Genomic DNA, 22,007 nt, shown 5'->3' on the forward strand with positions numbered 1-22,007 from the left:
CACCCAGTCATACACAAGTGTTTGTCATTGACCAGCCTGTGGGCCTGCGTGACTGGGCCTTGTTCACTTGACCCTGCATTGACCAAATGAGAGTCAGGTTAGTCAAGTAGTTAGAGGTCATGTGTCTCCAAAATCTCAATATTTAGATGCCATAGTTCTAACAGTGCAAACACTAACAAGCTTGTTCAGCAGCTGCATCTATAAACTGTATTAGTGCAACTCCAGTATTCGGTGGATACAGTTATAACAAAGAGGGAAACTATCCACAGAGGCCCAAACTGTTTTTTTTTTTTATGCCAGGCTGTAAACATGTGTTTTTAATGCTGTAAAGTTGGACATTTTAACATGGGTGTCTATGGGGATTGAGTCACTTTTAGAGCAAGCCTCAAGTGGCCATTAAAGAAGCTGTAGTTTTTGGCTCTTCTGTGTTGGCTTGGGTTGGTTACATTTTCAGAATACACAAGAGGGGTATTAACTTGGATTTTTCTATGTTGTAGTACAAAACGTGACTATCACTAAAGCTTGCATTAACTGCAGACCCTATTTCAGTCGTCTCACAGAAAAAGCCCAATAAAAAAAATAAAATCTGCTGACTTTCAGATAAAGGAGCCAGGGGAGGAAAATGCTAAGTCATTTTAAAATTTTAAGACCTACTCCTGCTACACTGCATATCAGCACAGGTTTGATTCTTTCTTTATGAGTTCATCTTCAGCTGCATTTGTTTTAAAGAACACTTATCATCTGAATTTAAAACATAACAGCAATTTTTGTTAAACACCAAGTACTGTGGTCACAAGTGACACTTCCAGGATAATGTTATATACTAAAAAAAACTACGGACTCTTTTACTGCCTACGTAATCACTGTTTACAAACTGTAAAAGGGTCTATAACACTAAAGCTAGAAGAAAATTGCCAATCTTCAGCTAGCAATGGCTCATTTATTAGTAATAAAAAACCAGCTGGTCAGACCAGGGACGTCAAACTCATTTTACAAGCCATGAAATGTATGAGTCAAAAGTCCAAAATGTGTGTGTCCTCCTTCACATTCTCCAGCGGACCGGATCGGAGTCTTCGCCAGGCCAATTCTGGCCCCCGTGCCATATGTTTGCCACGCCTGTAATAGACTAAAGAAAGCAGCAAGAGCAAAACTTTTTAGTCTGTTAGAATAAAAAGAAGGATTGGCATATCCATGAATAATGAATTCATCCTTTAATCCTTAAGAAGAAGATTATGACACGCCATTTTTCAAAGTATGATATTAGTTTGTGAAGCTAAGCGAGGATAGAAAGATGGACACACATAACCCTGCTGCTCTAATATTTAATATTTATATTTTTCCTTCAGGGCCAGGCAATGTCACACACTGTAACTTCCCAGCACAGCTCAGCCAAGGTGGAGGGGCTGCGGGCTGCCACGCCCTACGTGGTGCAGGTCAGAGCACGCACCGTTGCTGGGTATGGACGCTACAGCAACCCCATGGACTTCAGCACCAGCCTCCACAGTACGGACTCATTCTCTCCCACTTTACCGTCTGTTCCTGATGATCTGCTGCAACGGTTCTCTTAATGAGGGTTCAGACTTGATAGTTTTTATGGCTGCCCTAATTGGTAGCCATTATGCATGCAGCGCGAGCCACCCTTTAATCTCTCTGCTGTTATGCATTCATTTGTGTGTCTCCGTGGCCCAGGTGACCCTCAGAAGTCTGTGCAGGACCAGCTGCCTCTCATCATCGGCTCGGCGTCCGCAGGTCTGGTGGTCATTGTTGCCTTGGTGGTTATCGCTGTTGTCTGCCTTAAGTAAGTGTTTGATTTTCATTACCGACAGGCTGAACTACATGTTTTCACTTTGTCCGTTAGACTTTGAACAAAGACGCTCATTAAATTTTAACATGCTCTCAGAGGGTGTAAACTGTTAGCCGCTACCTTAGCTCCACAAATCAGCTCCAAAAGAGGGGAAACAAAGCAAAGAAAAAGCAGATGTGCTGCCAGGAGTTTCCTCCTCAGCCTGTGATTATCTGATAGCGGAGTTAGACGTTAGCTTGATTCACTGTACCTGGAAAGCCGGCCAGGGCTGATTATGTCAATGTGACTTTTCTCATGTGCTACTTGTTTACAGGAAGCAGCGCAGCGGGTCAGAGCTGGAGTACACTGAGAAACTGCAGCAATACAGTAAGTTTATGTGCTGAGCTTGGAAACCGTCTCCTCTGTGCTACTTTTGCTCATGCCAGCACAGTTAGCCCACTGATTCAATCAATTATCCAATCACCTGTTTGAGGCAGGAAAACATTTCCCTGTTGTCTCGGAGGAGGTCCGAGCACACAGATCATCTGAGTTGAAGTAGATACGTGCGCAGCGGGGAATTAAATCCACGCTGGACGAGGAGGGGCTGCCCACACACTGAAATGTAAAATATTTGTTAATGCAACATTTTTCCGAGGTCTTTGCTTGATGAAATTTCAGTCTGCGGAAAGTCATTTGTTTGGTTTCTATTTTTTCCCCCTGAGACACACATGGCATGAATTGCAAGCTCCCCAATGTGATTCAAGTTCTCCACTTTTCTGTCTGCCTGTGGACTGGATGCTGTCATTTAAAGGCCAAAAATAAAGCAAAATGAATTGTTAGTTAACTGTATTTTTGTTTTGATAGGTTTGATAGATTCTAATGCAAAGCATCAGCCTCACTGCACAGATCTTAATCGAAGCGCTATCAGTAGGAGAACAGGACTAAGAATCTACTGCTGTGCTGTGAGTCTCTGTCTGAGCACAATAGTGTCACTTGCAGTTATTATAAACTAAACTCAGTGATTCAATTTTACCAAGTCACAACAGCAGTCGCCCTCAAGGTGCTTTATATTATAAAGTAAAGACCCCCAAATCATACGATGCCCTATGAGTTAGCACTTGACAACTGTGGGAAGGAAAAACTCCCTTTTAAAAGGAAGAAAATGCCCGGCATACACCTGTAATGACCAGTTGGGGATGAGTGAAGGAAAATGGGATAAAAGACACGCTGTGGAAGAGAGCCAGAGAGGAATAACAGCTAATTATTAATTGCCGAGTGGTGGATGCGGTGGTGGTGGCTCTGCCTCCCAATCCTCTTTTAAATACCGTAGGAACCACAAGCAAACCTTCAGTCTGAGAGAGAAGTGCTCTCAGGATGGCACTGTAAGGTCTCTGAAAATAAGATGTGGTGTGATTATTAAAACCTTGTATGTGTCGAGAAGGAAATTACACGATTAGGCCTTAAATTTTGACCTGATCCTGGGATTAACTCACATGTGGGCAGATGCCTACAATTTCCTACATCAGTGTAAATGTTCATGTAGGAATTAAGTGGATTTTTCTGTGTTTTATATCTTATGTTCTGTTTTTGTATGTTAGAAATCTTTTCACTGTAGCCATATTTCGATTCACTTATTAAATATGTGGCCACTCTGTAAAAAATGTCCACTCGTGCATCAGATGGAAAGTCGGACCGATCTTTAGGATTAGGATTTATCCTTTTCATTACATAAATGTCTCTGCTGAATCTCATAGCAGTTCGCCACAAAGTTGTTGAGATAAATCAGTGTGGATTAATCGTCTGGCTTTGCTATCCATGGATCAAATACAGCATAGCTAGGAACATGTCTTATTTATACTGCAGCATTGATTTCACTCATATTATTCAGCCGTTGTCGTATTCAAAGCTTTGCTTTTAACAGATGAACTCATATGAACAACATTAAAGATGCAGATTTTTTCCATTTTTCTCTATTTTTTAGTTTCTCCGGGGGTCAAAGTGTACATCGACCCTTTCACCTACGAGGACCCCAATGACGCAGTCCACGAGTTTGCCAAAGAAATAGACATCTCCTGTGTAAAAATAGAAGAAGTCATCGGCGCAGGTAAAGAACCCTGCTGTTTTTCGTCCAAGTGGACAGAATAATTTACCTTTATTAAACATTTATTTGAGCAAGAGTATGCCATCAAGGCCGGGCTCTGCTCTGTTAGAGAGTCCTCTGTGGGAGAGCAAGGTTAGGATTCAGAGTGCACATGAGAGCTGTGGGTGGGAAGGACTTCTCTGTAGCTCTGCGCCCCTCCTTCCTTTATTTCTTTCTTTCTTGTCTTTCCAGCAGCATGTTGTGTCCTAACTTCACCTCAAATGACAGTCTGCTCCCGCTCGTTCAACCTTCCTGTCTTCTCTGTCTTTCCTTCCCTTGTAAACATTCGTACTCAGGCACCAAATGCAAAACCCTCAAGTACCTCGCCCACCCTCTGTCTCCCTGCACCCCTCCCAGGTTGCACACTCGATCTATACCAGTCACTCCCTCTCTCCCCAACATCTTCGACCCCTGACCCCACTAGCGACCCACTCTTCTCTTTTCTAATTCTCTCCCACAGTCGAAGTCGACCCTCAACTCACTCCCGAGTCCGACCAGTAACGCTTCCTCTCCCCGCACTCTCCCTGACGCTCTCTTTCCCGCCACCCCTCCTCCCCGTTCATTCCTCTGCTCACTCAACCCCTGCCCACCTCCATCACCCCCCACCCCTCCTCTCGCCACCTCGTTCTCCTCGCTCCAGGTGAATTTGGCGAGGTGTGCCGCGGGCGTCTCAAGCAGGCCGGGCGCAGGGAGATGGTGGTGGCGATCAAGACGCTGAAAGCCGGCTACACCGAGCGCCAGAGGCGGGACTTCCTCGCCGAGGCCTCCATCATGGGTCAGTTCGACCACCCCAACGTGATCCGACTGGAGGGCGTCCTGACGCGAAGCTGCCCCGTCCTCATCATCACCGAATTCATGGAGAACGGAGCGCTCGATTCCTTCCTCAGGGTAAGCTTGGCGGGAGGCGTGCGCCGCCCAACACCTCTGACAGAAAAAAGATTGCTTTCTGTTTGCATCAAAGCTGAGAGGAACACACACACACACAAACACAGACAGTCATTCACGATACCTCTGGGTTATCAGAATGTTTTACTCTCTGTAAAACACCCCGAGGCTCTTTACTTGCTGAGTGATAGAGATTAAATGCGCAATATAACGCCTGGAGACAAGCATAGTGTCTCTGCTTGACGTGACTGAGTGATGCTGACAGGCTTTTCCCGTGCACAAACTCCTGGTGGAAAACTGTCACACACGCAGACCTTTGGATAGGTTTGCTTCAGTGTATTAGAGAGTCTTTGTACCACCGCAGAATACATTAGTGATCAGAGTTTTCGGTTCAGCCCACCTACACAAACGCTGAACAAAAGCAGGATGAGAAATGAGGTGTCACAAGGTACATTTCCAGCTGCGTGGGGACTATTACATGTCATTTACATCCAATAAAATGTGTTTTCTTGCGTGGCTGTACTGTGAAGAAGACTACTGCAGCTTTTTGACTAAATGACGATTCTTCATACTTGTGATGAATAAATGCTCTGATGCTGGTATTAATAGCAGTTTTCGGGGGATATTGTTAATGATATTGAAGAAAGGCGACACTGACCAGCTTGTCGAGCTGGTTTCGGTGGGTTTGATGCCTGGTGTGATTCCACGTTTTTCGTGAATGTCGGTTCTCTCTTAAAGAGAATTCGTCACACAGTTTAAAAAAGTACTGAGCAAAAGTATTGGTCAGTACTTTGTTGAAGCTGCTCAAGGCCACTCTTGGCTGTGTGCTCAGGGTTGTTGTTGTGTTGGAACATGAGCCTTTGCTCCAGTCTAAGATCCAGAGCGCTCTGGAGCAGGTTATCATCTAGGCTGCACATCTCTGCATTCATCTTACCCTTGATCCTGACTAGTTTGCCACTTCCTGCTTCTGAAAACCATCCCTACAGCATGACGCTGCCGCCACCATGCTTCACTGTAGGGATGGTATTGGCAGGGTGATGCTTAGTTTCCTGCAGATGTGATGCTTGGCATTCAGGCCAGGGGTTCGATGTTTGATTCTTCAGACCAGAGAATTTTGATTCTCATGGTCTTAAAGCCCTTCGGGTAACCTTCAGTCTCGCCACTCTACCAAACAGGGCTGATTGGTGGAGTGCTGCAGAAATGGTCCTTCTACCCCAATCGACTGGTCAAGTGGCCAGATCTAGGAAGAATTTCTAACTTCTCAATACTTATCAGTGCAGTACTTTTAATACTTATGTACATGTTAATATTTTGAATTTCAAACAAAATAAAATAATTAAAAATTTTACTTTTTTAAGTTTTTTCAGTTTTCAGGATGTTAATTGTCAAGCACAATTTGATCTCTTTTTAAAAATCTTTCTCAATTAAAACCCTTTTGGATTTTAGAGTGCTAATATATTTGTTTTAAAAAGAAGCAGTTTGATGTGGTCCTCTCTGACTCTGTGAAAGATCTATCGGAGTTTACAAGGATTCATTAATTACCTGAAAACCAGCTGATTTATCAGCAATAAGAATAATAGCTGCAGCTCCACACGAGAGCCCTCACTTCCTTTTCTCGATCAGCGGGGAATTAATCAGTTTTGATAATTATTTGTCGAGAAGGAATAAATGATAAATATTCATCAGTTGTAGCTTCTGGAATTTAATCACTCAAAATCTGTTCGCCTTTTTTTTGTTCCTTTCTTACGTTTAGTCGCTGTGTAACTAATTAATAACATTTATAAATGTTGTCTGAATAATTAGCTTTACAGAGACCGCTGACATGAGGGGCAACTTTACCGTCGTATTGGTAGTGAACGGTTGGCTCTAGTTGATTTCCACGCTTTTCTCCAACCAGTCAATAGAGACCGACTTATTCATCTGAACTTAATATGTTTGGTGACATTTTAACGGTTCTTTAAGAGCTCAGCTAACCTCGGCAGTGCCAAAAATTAGCGAGCGGCGGCTAGCTGGTTTACATTTCGATATCGGTAGGGGGGCATCGGGTGGTGCCAACCACACTCAGATATGATTGTGACACCACGAATGCTATCAGACCAGAGTGCCGTTAAGCTTGCATTACCCAACACCATAGATCAGACTGATAACACTGATAGGACCAGTGGTGCAATGTAACCGAGTATATTTACGCAAGTACACATAGTTTTTATGTATTACAATGCTTCCTCCTTGTACTGCACTATATTATACATGTAAATATTACAGTGTGTACTGTGATACTTGTTAATATGCTGATTTTAGATTGTAAATCTACTAATATATGATGCTGTGTTATTATATATAAAGCATTTCAGCAGGGTATCGGTGATTAAAATCCTGTCCAGCTGCCACATTAAACTGATGTGCACATTAATGAGTCAATAATTTAGGGAAATCATTAAATATTTTAAATTTACTTTGTGCAGCACCACTTTTTATGTACATGAACCTGAAAATAGTGACAAATATCTTCTAAACCTGTTCTTTACAGTCTGTTTTTCATAATCAAAGGCTCTGATTTCTTTTCTTTCTCTCAGTTGCTCAGTTAAAATAACATTTATTGGTTCTAATCTTAGTTATCAAGTAATCATCTGCATCATTACTGCGGACGATTTCAGATGTTTTTATGTATAAAAGCTTTGGGTTTTAGGATATATGTTTTTATTGTATTTCGTCATTTTTATTCGTTTGTCAATCATCTAGTCAACTCGCCGTCTCCTTTCTAAGCATCTTGGACACTTTCACAATTTTCAAGTTAATTTTCAATTTATAAATAATTAACTGATAACGCCAACACTCATTATTTGCAGCTCCACATCTGATAGTGCAGCCTGAGCTTCTTTTTTTTTTTCCCTCCTTCTCACCCACTCCTCTCAGCCAGCTGTCCTACAGATAACAGAAAAAGTGCCTGCTCTGTGCTCTCCTCACCCCCGCTCTCCCGCCAGTGTCACACTGCCTGTGACTCAGAGGAACTCAGAGTCCTGCTCTAACAAGGAAACTATTGAGTTAATGCACACACACACACGTGCACGCACACTTGCACAAACTGTCCAAGCGTGTCACCCGCAGTAGAGCTTCAGACTCCCCCCGGACATGTGGACATATGCACATGTAGAAAGCTTTATAGAAACACAGAAATAACACACATGCACTCATGCCACCGTGGCTTTGAAGGCCTGCTATGAATCACGGCTGTTTACACATCCATCCATCCCGGCTTGTTTGCCTGTCAGACTTCATTGGAGTGTGCAGACTACAAGGCAGGATGTTTATGGGTTTGCGATGGCACGTCCTGTGTTCTTTGCTTTCTCATCGCGGAGCCAAAGAAGGAATTGATTATGTCGGAAAAAAAATTCTTATTTTCCCCACCCCTGTGACTCCCTTCGCTCGGATTAGATATTCAGGTCATGAGAGAAAACCTCCCACCGTAGCTTCGTTCAATTTTGCAGAAATTTCAGATCATTTTTTAACTGTTTAATTGATTAGTTTTAGTTCAGCTCCCACACATCAGGGTACACGCGCCTTCGCGAGTCAGGAGCGCTGATTTATTGCGATCTCGAGTATGTGACACGCGTCACAAATGCGGAGAATTGTAAATTAAACCCTGAAAGCCCTCGTCTAAGATTACTTTCATGCTTCTCAAATGTTGCACGAGAGGGCAAATTTCTGCTTCTCGAGGACTTTGCCATTTTTACAAATGATCTTTGAGCAACATGACATAGTGATTTTGTTGACAGGCTGATTTTATTCTCATGTCAACAGGAAGAAGAAAAAGCAAAGCCATGTTCAGCCTTTAACTGCTACTAGTTTGTCAGTCAGTGAATGAGGGGAAAATACCTGCAGTGGTCTGGTTTTGATTGCAGTGTTTTGGCTCCCATTATTATATTGTTTTGTTGAGTCAATGGCGAGCCATACCAGCTTTAGTACGACAGTAAAGACTCTAATTAATCAGCTAATTGGACAGCATGCATGAAAAGGTCAGCTGTCAGTGACTGTCAGCAGGAGCCATGAAGCACTATGACAGATGTCATGTTTACGTGGCCTCGATGACTGATCTCCTGCCTCTGGTTCTCCTCTTATCTCCTGTACTCGCCCTATCATCTGTTTCAACACATCTTTTCTCTTTCTCATTTTCCACTCCCTGTTCATTAACCGCCTCCTCTGCTGCACCCTCCCCGCTTCTCCCGCTCTATCTCTGACTGTGTGTATGTGTGGGTTTTTTTTCCTTGCTTGCAGCTGAACGACGGGCGCTTCACAATGACACAGCTGGTCGGGATGCTGCGCGGCATCGCTGCAGGCATGAAGTACCTGTCAGACATGAACTATGTTCACCGAGACCTCGCCGCCCGAAATATCCTGGTCAACAGCAACTTGGTCTGCAAGGTCTCCGACTTTGGCCTGTCGCGCTTTCTGGACGACACCTCCGCTGACCCCACTTACACAAGCTCTCTGGTTGGTGAAATACGCGTGAATGTGTGTGCCGCTGTGCGTTTGTGTACACTGTGCTTGTTTAATTGGGCGTCTTAATTCGATCCCCCTCACTTGTTTCACATGTACACATAAATGCATGTGTGACTGTTCATGTGTGCCAATATTTACGTTGGCGCGCGAGACCATCTGTGAAATTTGCATTTGCTGTTGTTTTTTTTTTGCATTTGTGTGCTGCTGCTTGTGCCTGCGCTTATAGGATTGGAGTGTCTTTCAGAGTGCTGATACCATCCCCCTCTGTCTGTGTGTGCAGGGCGGTAAGATTCCCATTCGGTGGACAGCACCAGAGGCCATTGCCTTCAGGAAGTTCACCTCTGCCAGTGACGTATGGAGCTACGGCATCGTCATGTGGGAGGTGGTCTCCTATGGAGAGCGGCCATACTGGGACATGAGCAACCAGGATGTAAGTCAGCACAAGAGTCTCACGAGAAAACGTATATCTATAGCCTGAAAGCTCATGGAAGGAGTTTCATGTCTAAGTTTAGGGCCAGCTGAGAGTTTCTCCGGGCTGCTGTGGCTTTGATTTCCAGCGTGACATGTTGGACTCGGGCCTGTTCTGCTGTCTTTATCTCCTCACTGCAGATGCTGGTTGCAGCTGCGTGCCTATGTTCTAGTTTTTACCACCTTATTTACGGCCCTGGCCTGCCCACCCCCCTACAAATCCATACTGCAAAGCCTCCCTCCTCACACTCACAAAGGCATACTCAGGATTGGCTTTTTCTCTCCTTCTTCTTTACGTGCATTGGTACCTGTAGGCTATCTGCACTGCACAGACATTGTAACTGCAGCAGTGAGCTCGAAGGAAAGAAAAAATAAATCTCTTGGTTCCTCCTCCCTGAACAAAGTACTGAAGCAATGTGTACACCTCCACTTCACTCTCTGAGGAATATCTGCTCTGTACTGAGCTTCAAAAAAGCGACTTATAACGCTGATACCAATAAAGCAAAGGAGAAAAAAAAGGATCAGAAATGAAAAATGGCAGTAATGTATGTATAACTTTCACAACAGAACCCACATGCAGTAATGAAAGCATCAAAGTAGAAGCCCACTATTGTTCCCAATAGCCTTTGTGCCACAGTCATCGCTCAATAAGCAACAGAGTCAACAAATACGAGATATAAACAGAAGTACTCGCAGACTAGAAGCACGACATAAAAATCAAAGGACAAGCGGCGGGAGACGAGAAGCGCTGCAGAAATGTTTTATTGTTCCCAAATGGCATTTTTTTATTGTTGTGGGGAGTTAAAACCCATACGCAGCTTACGGAGGCAAATGCAGTTGCTAGGCGAACTCGCATCCGTGAGCCGACGTGTTCTTCCTCTAGTTTATTGTTTCTCCCATCAATCACGCCAGTTCTGAAGTGACAAATTTGAGAATATTGTTTTTATAGTTTTGTAAAGACGCTGAAAGAAAGATTGGAATGTGTGACAGCACGAGCTGAGGAACTGTCTAATGCAGGAGATAATACAGGAACTGCCGATTATTCTCACACCACAACAACAAAGGCCAAACAGAATGAGCATAATACGAATGATTCAGAGCCAAATGGTAACACTCTGTAGAGGCGCCACATGAAATTTGCCTAAATCCTTATGCACAGTCTTCTGGGTTGATATTTATTTAGCATAGCAAATTTCAAATGTAATCTTCATTTGAATGTGTTTGTGGCGGAAATGATTATGGACCTCTGTGCTCAGAGTGAGACAGGTTTACAATTATCAGAAAGCTTGCCATAAAATGTGTCCAAATATATTGGTGTTCTTTGTCTTCAAAGGATGAAATTTAATGATTTCAGAGACCCCTCAACTTTATCCCCTAATACAATCATTTCTGAAAACTCTAAGATAGGTTTCCATTAAAATTTTTTACAAGTATACAAAGGATGAAGAGTAATAGCTGAAACAAGTTTCAGATTTTTTTAGCAAATGATCAAAAACTTGCAAAACAAATGGCATTCTCCTCTTAAAATGCTAACAGCCTAAACATTTTAAACATTATTATAGTGTGTTCTTTCAGTTATCTCTTGTAGTACACTTCTGCATAGTGCAAAGTACTTTTTGCATAGTACGTGAACAGGGTAGTGTTGTTTCAAATCCAAAGACGGCTAGTAATGCGCTCGTTGAAAATGGCGATTGCAGCTAATGACCATTATCAACATTAGCTGCTTCATTTTGCAGAACTTTACAACTCGTCAAGCCTCCGAGCCTTTTTTACATCAAAGACTTCATCAAGATACTTCAGCATCCACAAACATCAAATCATGCCACAAGTATAATATTAATACCTGACAAAAACAAAAACAAACCAATGTTAGCTGGCTTGCTAGCTAGCGTTGGCACTAACTAGCTAGCTAACTTTAGCGATGTCGGTGTACCCTCCCACTGGCTGAAAACTGGTTGATGCTCACATTTCTCCTACCTTGGAGACAGCTTGGCAAGCACTGAGGGTGAAAAATGTTTACACCTTAGTTTTTTACATCATGTTACACTTGTAATAAAACCCTTGTCAGTGTTGATATCAAATATACTATATTATTGCTTTAAGCTTCGTTCAGTATTTAGTGGCGACTCAAACAAAATTACATTGCAGATACAAATTTTTGTGACCATTAAGTTACGTGCACGGTTAAAATTATTTAAGTGCCAGACTTAGACTGCGTACACACAATTCCAGTATAAACTTTTCTCAACTTAGAGCTGAGTGATTGAAGCGACTACCAATGAGAGTGCAGCATACTGGATATTGTAAATAAATAAGAGGATTACCATTAATCAGTCAGCAGTAAACTGTCAGCTTCAAAGTGATGCGCAACAAGTGAAACACTCCCTGTGTGAACAAGCCTGTTGTTAAGATTGACTTCCTTTGCCTTCAGGTGATGACAGCAGTAGAGCAGGACTACCGGCTGCCCCCACCCATGGACTGTCCCATGGTGCTGCACCAGCTGATGTTGGAGTGCTGGATGAAGGAGAGAAACCTGAGGCCCAAATTCTCCCGAATCGTCAGCACTTTGGACAAGCTGCTTCGCAACGCCGCAAGCCTCAAGGTGGTGACCAGCACCTACTCAGGGTGAGTCTACAGTTAGGTCCGTGATTTGTTGCAGTGGAATATATTAAGGCAAACAGTCAATTCATCTTGGTTTGATTTGTCCAAAGATTTTCTTTTCTGTGTAGGTGCAGGTTGTTTTAGATTTTCCCCTTACAAAGTTTAATCTGGCCTTGTTGCTTCTTGAGTGTAACCAGTGGTTTGCACTTTGTGAATCCTCTATAGTGATTGAAATAACTAATTCAAGGGTTTTTTTTCCTTTTTTCTTTTTGATTTGTTTAGATGTTTTGAAGATGTTTCTGTTAACCATGTAAATAACTCTGCGATCATCCACTTTAGTTCACTTTTGGTCTTGCTGAGCTGACCATTCTCTTCTTTTCTTTTTAAGAAAGTACCAGATTGTTTTTCAGTGAACTGATGGCTTCCCTCTCTTCCCTCTTCTCCACACACTTAATGAACTTTGTTTATTATGTTTTAATCATTTACCATGAAATAACAAGGAGGGAGCCATTCTCACCCGCCTATTAAAACTGATTGCCAGTCAAACGTCCAATTAAAAATGTGGGGCTGTGTATAAAAATGGCTGCAATTCCTGAACAATTCATTCAAATATTTAGTAAAAACCTCTTGAGTTAAATCTGAAAGTTTGCTCTTCAAATCTAACTGTATATGCAGGATAAATTTAAAGTAGATGTCCATGTGACATGTCAGAGTCGGGCTGATTTCAGTGTGGTGTTTCTGTAGGTTATAGGAAGACAAGTAAGTTTGGTTAAATTTTCTCTTCCATCCAGAGATGTCATAGATCTGTTATAATCACAGACTGTGATTACCTTGTTGGGAGGCTGTGGGTTTCAGACACTTTCCCACCACCCAGCAAGCACTTTGAGATGGAGTTTTCTCTTTTTCTAGCTAAAGATCAATGTTGAAGTTGAAGTTAATGTTAAAGTAGATGAAGAGAAGTTGCAAAGCGGATGGAGAGTGTTGCTTTTAGAAAAGTGTTGCGTCTCAGTCCTTTATGGAAAGAGCAAAGCGCTTCACTGTCACCACCTTGGCAAGTTTGCCGCGAGATTTAGCAACTCTTCAGAGAAACTCGCTGAATTTACTTTTCTTGGTAGCTGCTACAGAAAAAATAAATAAAATATCAGTGGGTTTCCATGCACAGGAAGTTCTAAACGAGTGTTTGGGGCTGCAAATTTGTAATCCAGCTCGTGTCCGTTTTGAGGATTCCCGGGTCACAGCAGCAGCCAGAGTTTACAGTAAATGCAGAAGCATGGACTCTAATTAGAAATAATACCAGCTGTGTTGTGGCAGACTTGGCACCTGATGTATAACCGAGGCATAAAATGCTTTTGAGGTCTTTCTGCAATAAGAGCAGAAATAGTGCAAACACAAGGAAGCAGTGATGCAATTCCTTCTCTTTCACCTTGTGCGAAATTGTCCTCTGTATTGCATATGACGTCTGTGAGAAGTGCAGGATGAAGACTGGTGCAGGGACTAGCAGCGCCGCGCCTCTGGGTTGTGGGAATGAGATGTCACAGTAAAGAAAATTATGGCTGGCCTAAGGAAAGGCACAACAGGGTTCATGCTTGTTGGCTTCGGTTTTGTTTTATGCTTTTGGGGGACTTGGGAGGATGCCTCTTTGAGCTGAAGGCCTTTGCGAGCAGACAGCGGACTGCTCCTTTTCCCTGACATTTCCCGTGGACGTGTAAAGATTTCGCTTACTCGTAGGCGCCCGTCTTCGATTTCGAGCTTGTTTTCACTGTTGAATTTTAATGATTAGTACTTCTTTTAAGACATACCAGATCCCTACATCTTAACCGATGCGCAACGAAACAAGCACACGTCCTCGAGCCCCTGCCTCTGACGTCGGCGATGGCACCCTGTTTCAGAGTCACATGAGGCAGAAATTGTACGCAGAGGATCCGGGTCTGATGCCAGCTTCTTGGCTCACAGTTTCACTCTAACACTGAGCCCCAAGGGCGATTCTTATGCCAGGATTTGGGCTCGGCGAAGCTAATTGTGTGTGGAAATGTAATGGCTGACCTCAGTTTAATTCCCCCTATACTTGGCTGGATGCTGGAATGTAGGTGATAGGACAGACAGCAGCCAGAGCTGCTGATGTGGAAAAGCAGGAGGTGATGAAGTGTGAGTAATAAGGGAGATTGAGGAGAAGCTAAAAGAGAGGAATGTGTTTAATTAGGTTGCTAATGAGCTTTTTAATGCATCAGGGGAGGGTGCACCCAATGCTGTGATGAGCAAATAGGAAGGCAATGGGTATGTGTGTGTGTGTGTATGCATGTTGTGCTGTTGTTGTGTGCCGATGACATGCCAATGATTAATTTATGGCCTCATCTGTATGCAGCAGCTAGAGATAGATGGAGAAGGAGCAGGAGGAAGAGGAGGAGAGAGAACGGATCATGTTGTCAGAGCATGATTTAGAGTGCGTCTCCCGTGTTTGCGCGTGCGCGCGCGAGCCGTCGGAACGCTCGCTGCTGCTCACCTGCCATTGGCTGCTCAGTGATGTCGGGGCAGATAACGGAGGGAGAGAGAGGATATGAGATGCGGCGCTATCTGTAGAGTATCTTGTGCCACGAGGGCCTTAAAAACAAGGACACTGGCCAAGGAACAAAGGACACTCGGAGGCTCGCGGGGCTTTTTCCAAGATAGCCGAGAAATGTGTTGAACTTTTATTAAAACTGGAAATGCGATGAATAGATTCAGGCTTGGCATTTGAGTTGGATGCTGTTTATAGCAGATGAATCTCCGGATCAGCAATTTTGAGCTGATTCTCCTGGCGCTGTATTTTTTCATTGTCCATAACCAGGAGATTTAAGTGTATAGACTCTGCAGAATTTAGCTACACTTGACACCAAGATGGATTAGGCCTTTATCCACCTTCAGCGAGAGCACTTAGTGAGTTGCATCTTTTGTTTAAAGTGGCCGTGAACTTGGCGCTGACCTGTGTGGCTTTGTGTTGGCAGGGACCTGCTGCGGCTGGGAGGAACGCTGCCGGGACACAACAGGAAGAGTCCGGACAACAGTCAGGAAATCATTCGGCAACAGATGAGCCAAACTCTCCCGATCAGGGTGTGAGCCGGAAGGACTAGCTAAAAACTACCTAAAAACTCTTGAGACGAAGAGCTAATGTAAAATAAATTTAAAAAAAGAAGAAAAAGTAAATGAAAAGGATGGAAGCTCCGGCAACACAGCGAAAGAGGACCATTCTGGAGATTTCTTTCCCACTGGAGACTTAGTGTCTGTTTAAAGAGAACTCTCCATTCCAGTGTGTGTGTTCATTACTTGACACTTGTGGATTTGTGACTATTGACATAAAGCCAGACTTCTTATTGCTCCCTCTCAGGTTGTGTTTGCATGTCTGCATGTGTTTTCTGCTGGTTGGGGAATCAGTCTTTTCCTTCTCTTCACCCTCCGACTGAGGACAGGGCGGGCAATTTCACGCAGATGATGCAACAGTGCCAAGATAAAGCAATCGTTTGCTTAAAACCAACTCAAAGACAGCTGTGGACCATCTCTCCAATCAGTGATTCCTTTTCTTTTTAAAAGAAAAAAACCCAACCAAATATGTTCTTTCATTTTGCAAATTTTATTATTCTTATTTTTTTCTGGAAACAAGAAAAAAAAACTACACACTTTTCATCCGCTTCCTCTTAAAAACCGTCTTCCGTGTGTAACGGGAGACGTTACAAAACCTGTACAAAGCATCCGAGTCTTCACACCGTCTCTCTCTCAGTCCGAGGGGAGACGTAGCTGACACTGTGCGGGACACGTCATGTGCATGCCAAAGTGGAAACGTCTTCACGAGAAAAGGATGAACGGTCCTCCTTAACTGTTGCTTTGTCGGCATCTTGCTGGATGGGCTTTAACGTCCACGTTTTTTCTTAATCTTGTTTGACTCACGGACGCATTGGTTTGAATGCTAACTTATTATCTGGCGAAGAGGTGATTCCTACCTGGACTTACCTTTTTTTTTTTTTCTTTTTTTTTTTTTTAATCACTTGTTTTCCGACATAAACAAAGCAGACAGACATGAATGGGTGAATTGGGAATCAATAGTTCTGCTCACACAGAGTACATTACCTTTAAACCCTCTGAGCAGACATGTTCAAGGGCCTGTCTTTTAATTTTTTTTGGTTGTTGTTGGGTTTGGGGGGTTTTTTCCGTCAAATTAAAAGCGCCTGTGGTAATGCTGTGTTGTACATTAAACTCTGGTCCGGTGTTGCAGGTCAGTGTGAATCTAAAAGGTCGTTATCCAGATGATAGCTTGGTGACCTTAATAGCGACCAGACCTACAAACACGGATGTAAAATCGACCGCTCGCTGGTTCATCTCTCCTCACGTGTTTTCTCCAGCACGCCAGCTCTCAGCGCAGTTTCCTATTAAAACAACTGCCTGTATATAACACTATATTTGTATTAGACCAACCTGCTCGGCATTTACAACTATCTGACCTGACTTTGGCCTCTCTATGACCCTCGTTTATATGCTTGTTTGTTTAATGTTGAGGAGCAGACAAATAGAGGAAAATTACAGTTAAATGGTCATTAAATATCTGAAACTATATGTCACGCTGAAAGAAAATGTGTCTGTTAGGGCAGACTCTTTTTTTTTTTTCCTGTGCAAGTAAAGGTGTATTAGATTGTAAAGAAGAAAAAAATTTGCCAGAAAAACTAGAACAAAAATAAGCATTTCTCTTTCAGTATTTTTACGATAATCATATGCAAATAAATTATTAAATGGATCTCTGGTATTCTCTTTGATTTCTCCGTGGGTTCACTAGGCCGAAGTTCCCGGCCTCCTCTCATCCAGCCGTGGGATGAAACTAGGCGAGAAGCGAGCGTGTTTTACCTCCTCAGTCGGAATATCACAGCGGCTTTGGATGGACTCATTAAGATTTAAGATTAATCAAAGCCCCGTCCGCACAGCTCGCCAATTAGCGAGACCACAGGACTATTCTGGGGAATTTGCAGTCTCTGTTGCTGCTGGAGAGGCTTCAAGGAGGCAAAGTTAATCTGGCTTCACACCAAATGTCAGCGTTATTTGGCTTTAATCTGTCTGCCAGGACACAAACCGGGTCCCTGCGTACTGCCGCGGTTGAGTGAAGCTGTCACCCACTGTTTTTATTGACTGAGAGGAAGCTCGACTGTCGGGGGGTTCATACTTAACCATCTCTGACTCACAGCTCAGGCTGCTGCTGTATGATCAGCCACCAAAGGGAAGACTGCTGCCGTGTTCTCCACATGTTCTCTAATCATCTCTGCAGCTCCCACAGGATGTGCACACAGCAGTCAACACACAGCCCCGTGGCATTTATCAAGTGTGTCAGATTCTCAGGTAGATAAGGTAGATAGATGCTTTGTGGTGGGTGGTTTTTATGGATACAACAAAAAAAGGAAAACAAAGAAATAGAAATGCCCGACCTTGGGGAGCAGTGTTCTGCACACAGGCCTGCAGAGGAGGAAGTCTGTCGGGGGGAAGCTGCATTTGGGGGGGCCTAGCTTTTAATCAGGTTCCCTTGGTTTTCACCGCTACATCTGAGATCTGACACGGTGTCAAAAGTGAGAATTTGCATCCTGTTTATCATCAAAACCTTTGAAGCATTTCCAGTTTTTGCAGGCCGCTTCAGCCTGCTGCTCACTATTAACCAGCCTTCACGTCCCTTCCAATCACAGCAGAGCTGCTGCGGGGCCCTGATAGACGACGCAGGACGGCAGCAAACCTAAAGGAAAATATCTGGATTTGTTGTACCATCAGCTGAAACGCTTCCTCACAGAGATTTTAATGAGCGTGCTCCGTGGAGGGGAGGGGGGGAGCGGTGGCAGGATGACAGGCAGGTTTTTATTTCGCAGGCTGCTCGCTGCTCATCACTAACCCCGACCGTCTGCGGTTCAACATCAAATCGCTGCGTCGCCGCAGCGATCCCAACGATTACTGAAAGATTAACACCAGCCCGGCCGTTATACTGGATGTATATAATCACACGAGAACACCAGCCAAGACAGGACCCACAGAAGACATGAAAAAAACACATACACACACAAATACACAGGCTCACTACAAACACACCCGCGTCGCTCACGCTCAGATCTGCTGGATTGGCAGCGATTTGTCAGATTTAGCTGCATCTACTGCTGTAGCCCTTCTGAATGCAGCAGTCAGTTCTCTTCCAAGCTCAAAGCACTCATTTGCCATCCTGTCCAAAGCAAGTTTAATGCCTCCAATTACAGGGGGTCTGCAAGCAGGCAGATTTGGAGCAAGGCGGCTTGGCAGGAGAGTTTGCTACGCATCAGGGCCTTTTAACAGAGCAGTGATTTGCTGTTGCTTGCTGCTGCTGCTGCTGCTGCTGCTGGTGGTGAAGCCGCCTGCGCCGGCTCATCAATGGAAAACTACCCTCTTTATGGTGAAGCGCATGCAGCACTAAGCCAAAACTGTGAGGAGAGACACACACACACACACAAAGGACAAAAAAAGAAGATGAAATCTCGGGCTTTTTAACGAGTTGTTGCTGGCTGTTTCTTCACACTCTCTGCGTGGAGGAATTTCTGCATCTCTGCACCGCAAGCACAAACGGAAATCAAAGTCTTTTCAGCAGCCATTTGGATGTAAAACGGGCTCTATTTTAATTGATACTGTACAGCAGAGTGTCAAGGGTGTGAAGGGAGCGAAATGAAGGAATGGGTGCAAGAGGATAAGATAGTTGCCGTAAGACTGACACGAAGCACGGGATGTGCTGCATTAATTATATATGATAGTCAAGGAAAAAAAGAACTTTTCATCTCCCCAAAAGTTATATATATATATTTTTTTATACTAAAACTGGCTTTGATTTGATTTTTTCAAATTATATAGTTAAACGGAATAGCTATATCCTGTTTGTATGTACATATATATATCACACAGTGGTAGATTTGACTAATCCATGTCCATATTATTAATGTGCACCACCATCTGCAATAAAAAATTCAAGGGGGCCTATTATGAAGAGCTTTACATGATTTACAGAGCAAAATCTCATATCTCTTATCTCACACTGAGCCTTGGTGACTTTCAGACTTGCCTCTGATTGACTGCTCCTAGTAAACAAACCGAACTGGGGGTGGGCGGGGCTTCTGATATGACCATTTAAGGGATATGTGCTCTTACTGACATCATACAGATCCAAAAGTAGAAAAAAATGTCTGAGATGGCGCAATTAGAGCTTTTATTCACAGGGATTACTTGTACACATGCTAAGATCATTATGTCAAGCTCTGGATATTTTTAACATGAACATCCACTATTCTAAGATTATAGCAGCTATGTGAAAAGGGAAGTTTTCAGTCCTGTGAAAAACTGAGAACAAGCAAATAAAAGAAGTTATTTTTTGTATTACTTTCTTAGTGTCACACATCTTTGGAATTTGCATTTATTCGTGCACTGCTCTCTTAAAGTCCCACTGCAGCATTTCAGACAGGTTAAAGTCTGGAGTTTGACTGGGCTGTTGCAGATTTGCTGCTGTGCTTGGGACTATTGTCCTGATGCATGACCCACTTGCAGTCAAGCTTTATCTGTCGAGCAGATGGCCTCACATACTTTGGTATTGAAGTTTTTCACGTTACGTCATGCGCTCGTTGCTCAAGAGTCGTCACCCATACTAGACGTGATACAAGGACCTGTTGCTAGGGGAAAATATGTATTTCCCGACTTCCTGGCGGTGGTTTCTTGAGGTTTCTGACTGTCGGCGGGTGAAATTGGTTGCAAAAAAGGTGCTGCACTAAAAACCTCCTGGTTATTGACTTGGTTGCTAGCAGTTTGCCATGGCTGCCTGTAATATCCCTGTAATTTGTCATGATTGTCTGCAAATGCTTGCTAACTACTAGCCGAGCAGTAGCAAAGCTTGAAAAACCCCAACACAGACCAGAAATTGAGGAGGTTTGCCTCCTCAATTTCAAGTATTTTAAAAATGTTTTGAAGGCAAATGGTCTCCACAGTTTCACTGCACCTCGAAGAGCAGCCAGATGTTTGTAGATAAGACTCACTACCATTCAAACTATGACCACAGCAATATGCTAGTAACTAAACCCAAGACAGATTTTACCACCCAGCTACATATTTTTTTCCCAGCAACATGTGGTTGCCAGATAGTCATGGACTGGTCACAAGGCCTGCGTGACAGAAGTTAGTCTCATGTGGTTAGCAGCCATGTGTCTGCAAAACATCAGCACAGAGGAGTGCATGCAATTGCTGCAAGGTGCCCATGTCCTGTGGCTGCAAGACAAACTCCATCACTCCTCCCCACCGTGCATGATAGTTGGTGTGAGACCATTGTGCTGATATGATGTGTTTGGCTTTCTCTAAATATGGTGCTATAGATTCAGCACAAAGATCTCCACTTTGGTCTTCTCTGTCTAAAAGATATTCTTTCAGAAGTCTTGTGGGGGGTTTTCAGATGTGACTTTGCAAACCTAAACTGTGCATTTTCCATTTTATCCGAGTTTTGCTGGGAATTTGTGGGATGTCTGCTCCGGCAAAGATTGTGGCCTTATGCTAACAAACCTGAATGCTCCAGACCACACAACTTTTGCTTTATTTGATGTGTTCACAGTAGCAGCACCTGCCTGCTACTTACCATCTTAATTCCTATGAAAGCAGTCGGGGTGTAGTTAGTTTTTCACTTCATAGAGTCTTGTGAAGAACTTTCTTTTTCACTTGACTGTGTATGACAGAAAATAAGAAAAATCCTTATAGGTCTGTTTGATAGCTGCAGTTATATTTTATGATTAAAATGAAGAAATGCCTCGGCAACACATTCCGTATTTCAACAGTATTACTAGGCATGAAATTTCTTCGTACTGATAGACACTAATTCATCATTAAGAACCTTTAGAAAACGAACAGAATTTCCCAATCTGCCCACAATTTAACACTGAAATCTGAAACTCATTATAAAGCTATAAAGTTATGTGACATTCGTCTTCTTTTAATCCAAATTAATGGATTACGTTTAACATTTCTTGTAACCAGATTATTGTAATCTTGTTAAAGATAATCCCTCACCCTGGTCTTCAAGTAGCCCATTATATCTGAACATTTCTGCAAAGCAGCTGGCGCTAAATGCAACTGTAATCTGAGCTGCAGCCTCGCACCTAATGAAAAATATATGGGGAGCTGCAGAATATCTCATTACAGAAATATTCAATTTTCCCCTCAAATGATTTGTTCACATTTAATTAAAAAAGAGCTACACAGAAACTCTCACACGTACACACACATGCACATCTGGGATAGTAAATAATGCTTTCCAATTTCGCCTTTACCTCCCAGCACTTTCCCTATAAAAGCCCTCAGTGTTGCAGGGACGGGTGATTAGCATGACAGTGCATTTTGTGCACAGAAAGGTTTCCCCACCTCTGCCAGTCTCTGGCTCTATCTCTGCAGTGTGAGCCATTAAATGGCCTCTGAAGCCCCAGCCATTGATTAACGGGTGTCAGTACCCTGTTGGGTTTGAAGGACGGGATGCATGTGGATTAGAAAAGTGCCTGCTAGCTGCTAACCCCCCCTCCCATTCTCTCGCCACCTCCACAATCACCACCCCCGTTCCACTACTGTTGCTGCCAGGGCTGCTGATCTCTG

The 22,007-nt window shown here is 43.3% G+C and overlaps 1 protein-coding gene across 3 annotated transcripts in view; it reads left to right on the forward strand.

The window, feature by feature from the left end:
- Positions 1-17,115, forward strand: part of ephb3a (eph receptor B3a) — a 36,203-nt gene extending 19,088 nt beyond the window's left edge. The window contains exons 7-15 of one of the 3 annotated variants that reach the window (XM_063461158.1): positions 1,347-1,503; positions 1,690-1,798; positions 2,118-2,170; positions 3,765-3,887; positions 4,564-4,811; positions 9,084-9,299; positions 9,589-9,738; positions 12,208-12,401; positions 15,359-17,115. In XM_063461158.1, the coding sequence (XP_063317228.1) occupies positions 1,347-1,503; positions 1,690-1,798; positions 2,118-2,170; positions 3,765-3,887; positions 4,564-4,811; positions 9,084-9,299; positions 9,589-9,738; positions 12,208-12,401; positions 15,359-15,470 (1,362 nt within the window). In that variant the 3' untranslated portion in view covers positions 15,471-17,115. Of the gene's footprint in view, positions 1-1,346; positions 1,504-1,689; positions 1,799-2,117; positions 2,171-3,764; positions 3,888-4,219; positions 4,812-9,083; positions 9,300-9,588; positions 9,739-12,207; positions 12,402-15,358 lie in introns of those variants that run through there. The other 2 variants (XM_063461159.1, XM_063461160.1) reach the window with 2 other exon arrangements.
- The last annotated feature ends 4,892 nt before the right edge of the window (positions 17,116-22,007 follow it).

The sequence above is a fragment of the Pelmatolapia mariae genome, linkage group LG18 (assembly GCF_036321145.2).
Source record: "Pelmatolapia mariae isolate MD_Pm_ZW linkage group LG18, Pm_UMD_F_2, whole genome shotgun sequence".
Taxonomy (NCBI): domain Eukaryota; kingdom Metazoa; phylum Chordata; class Actinopteri; order Cichliformes; family Cichlidae; genus Pelmatolapia; species Pelmatolapia mariae.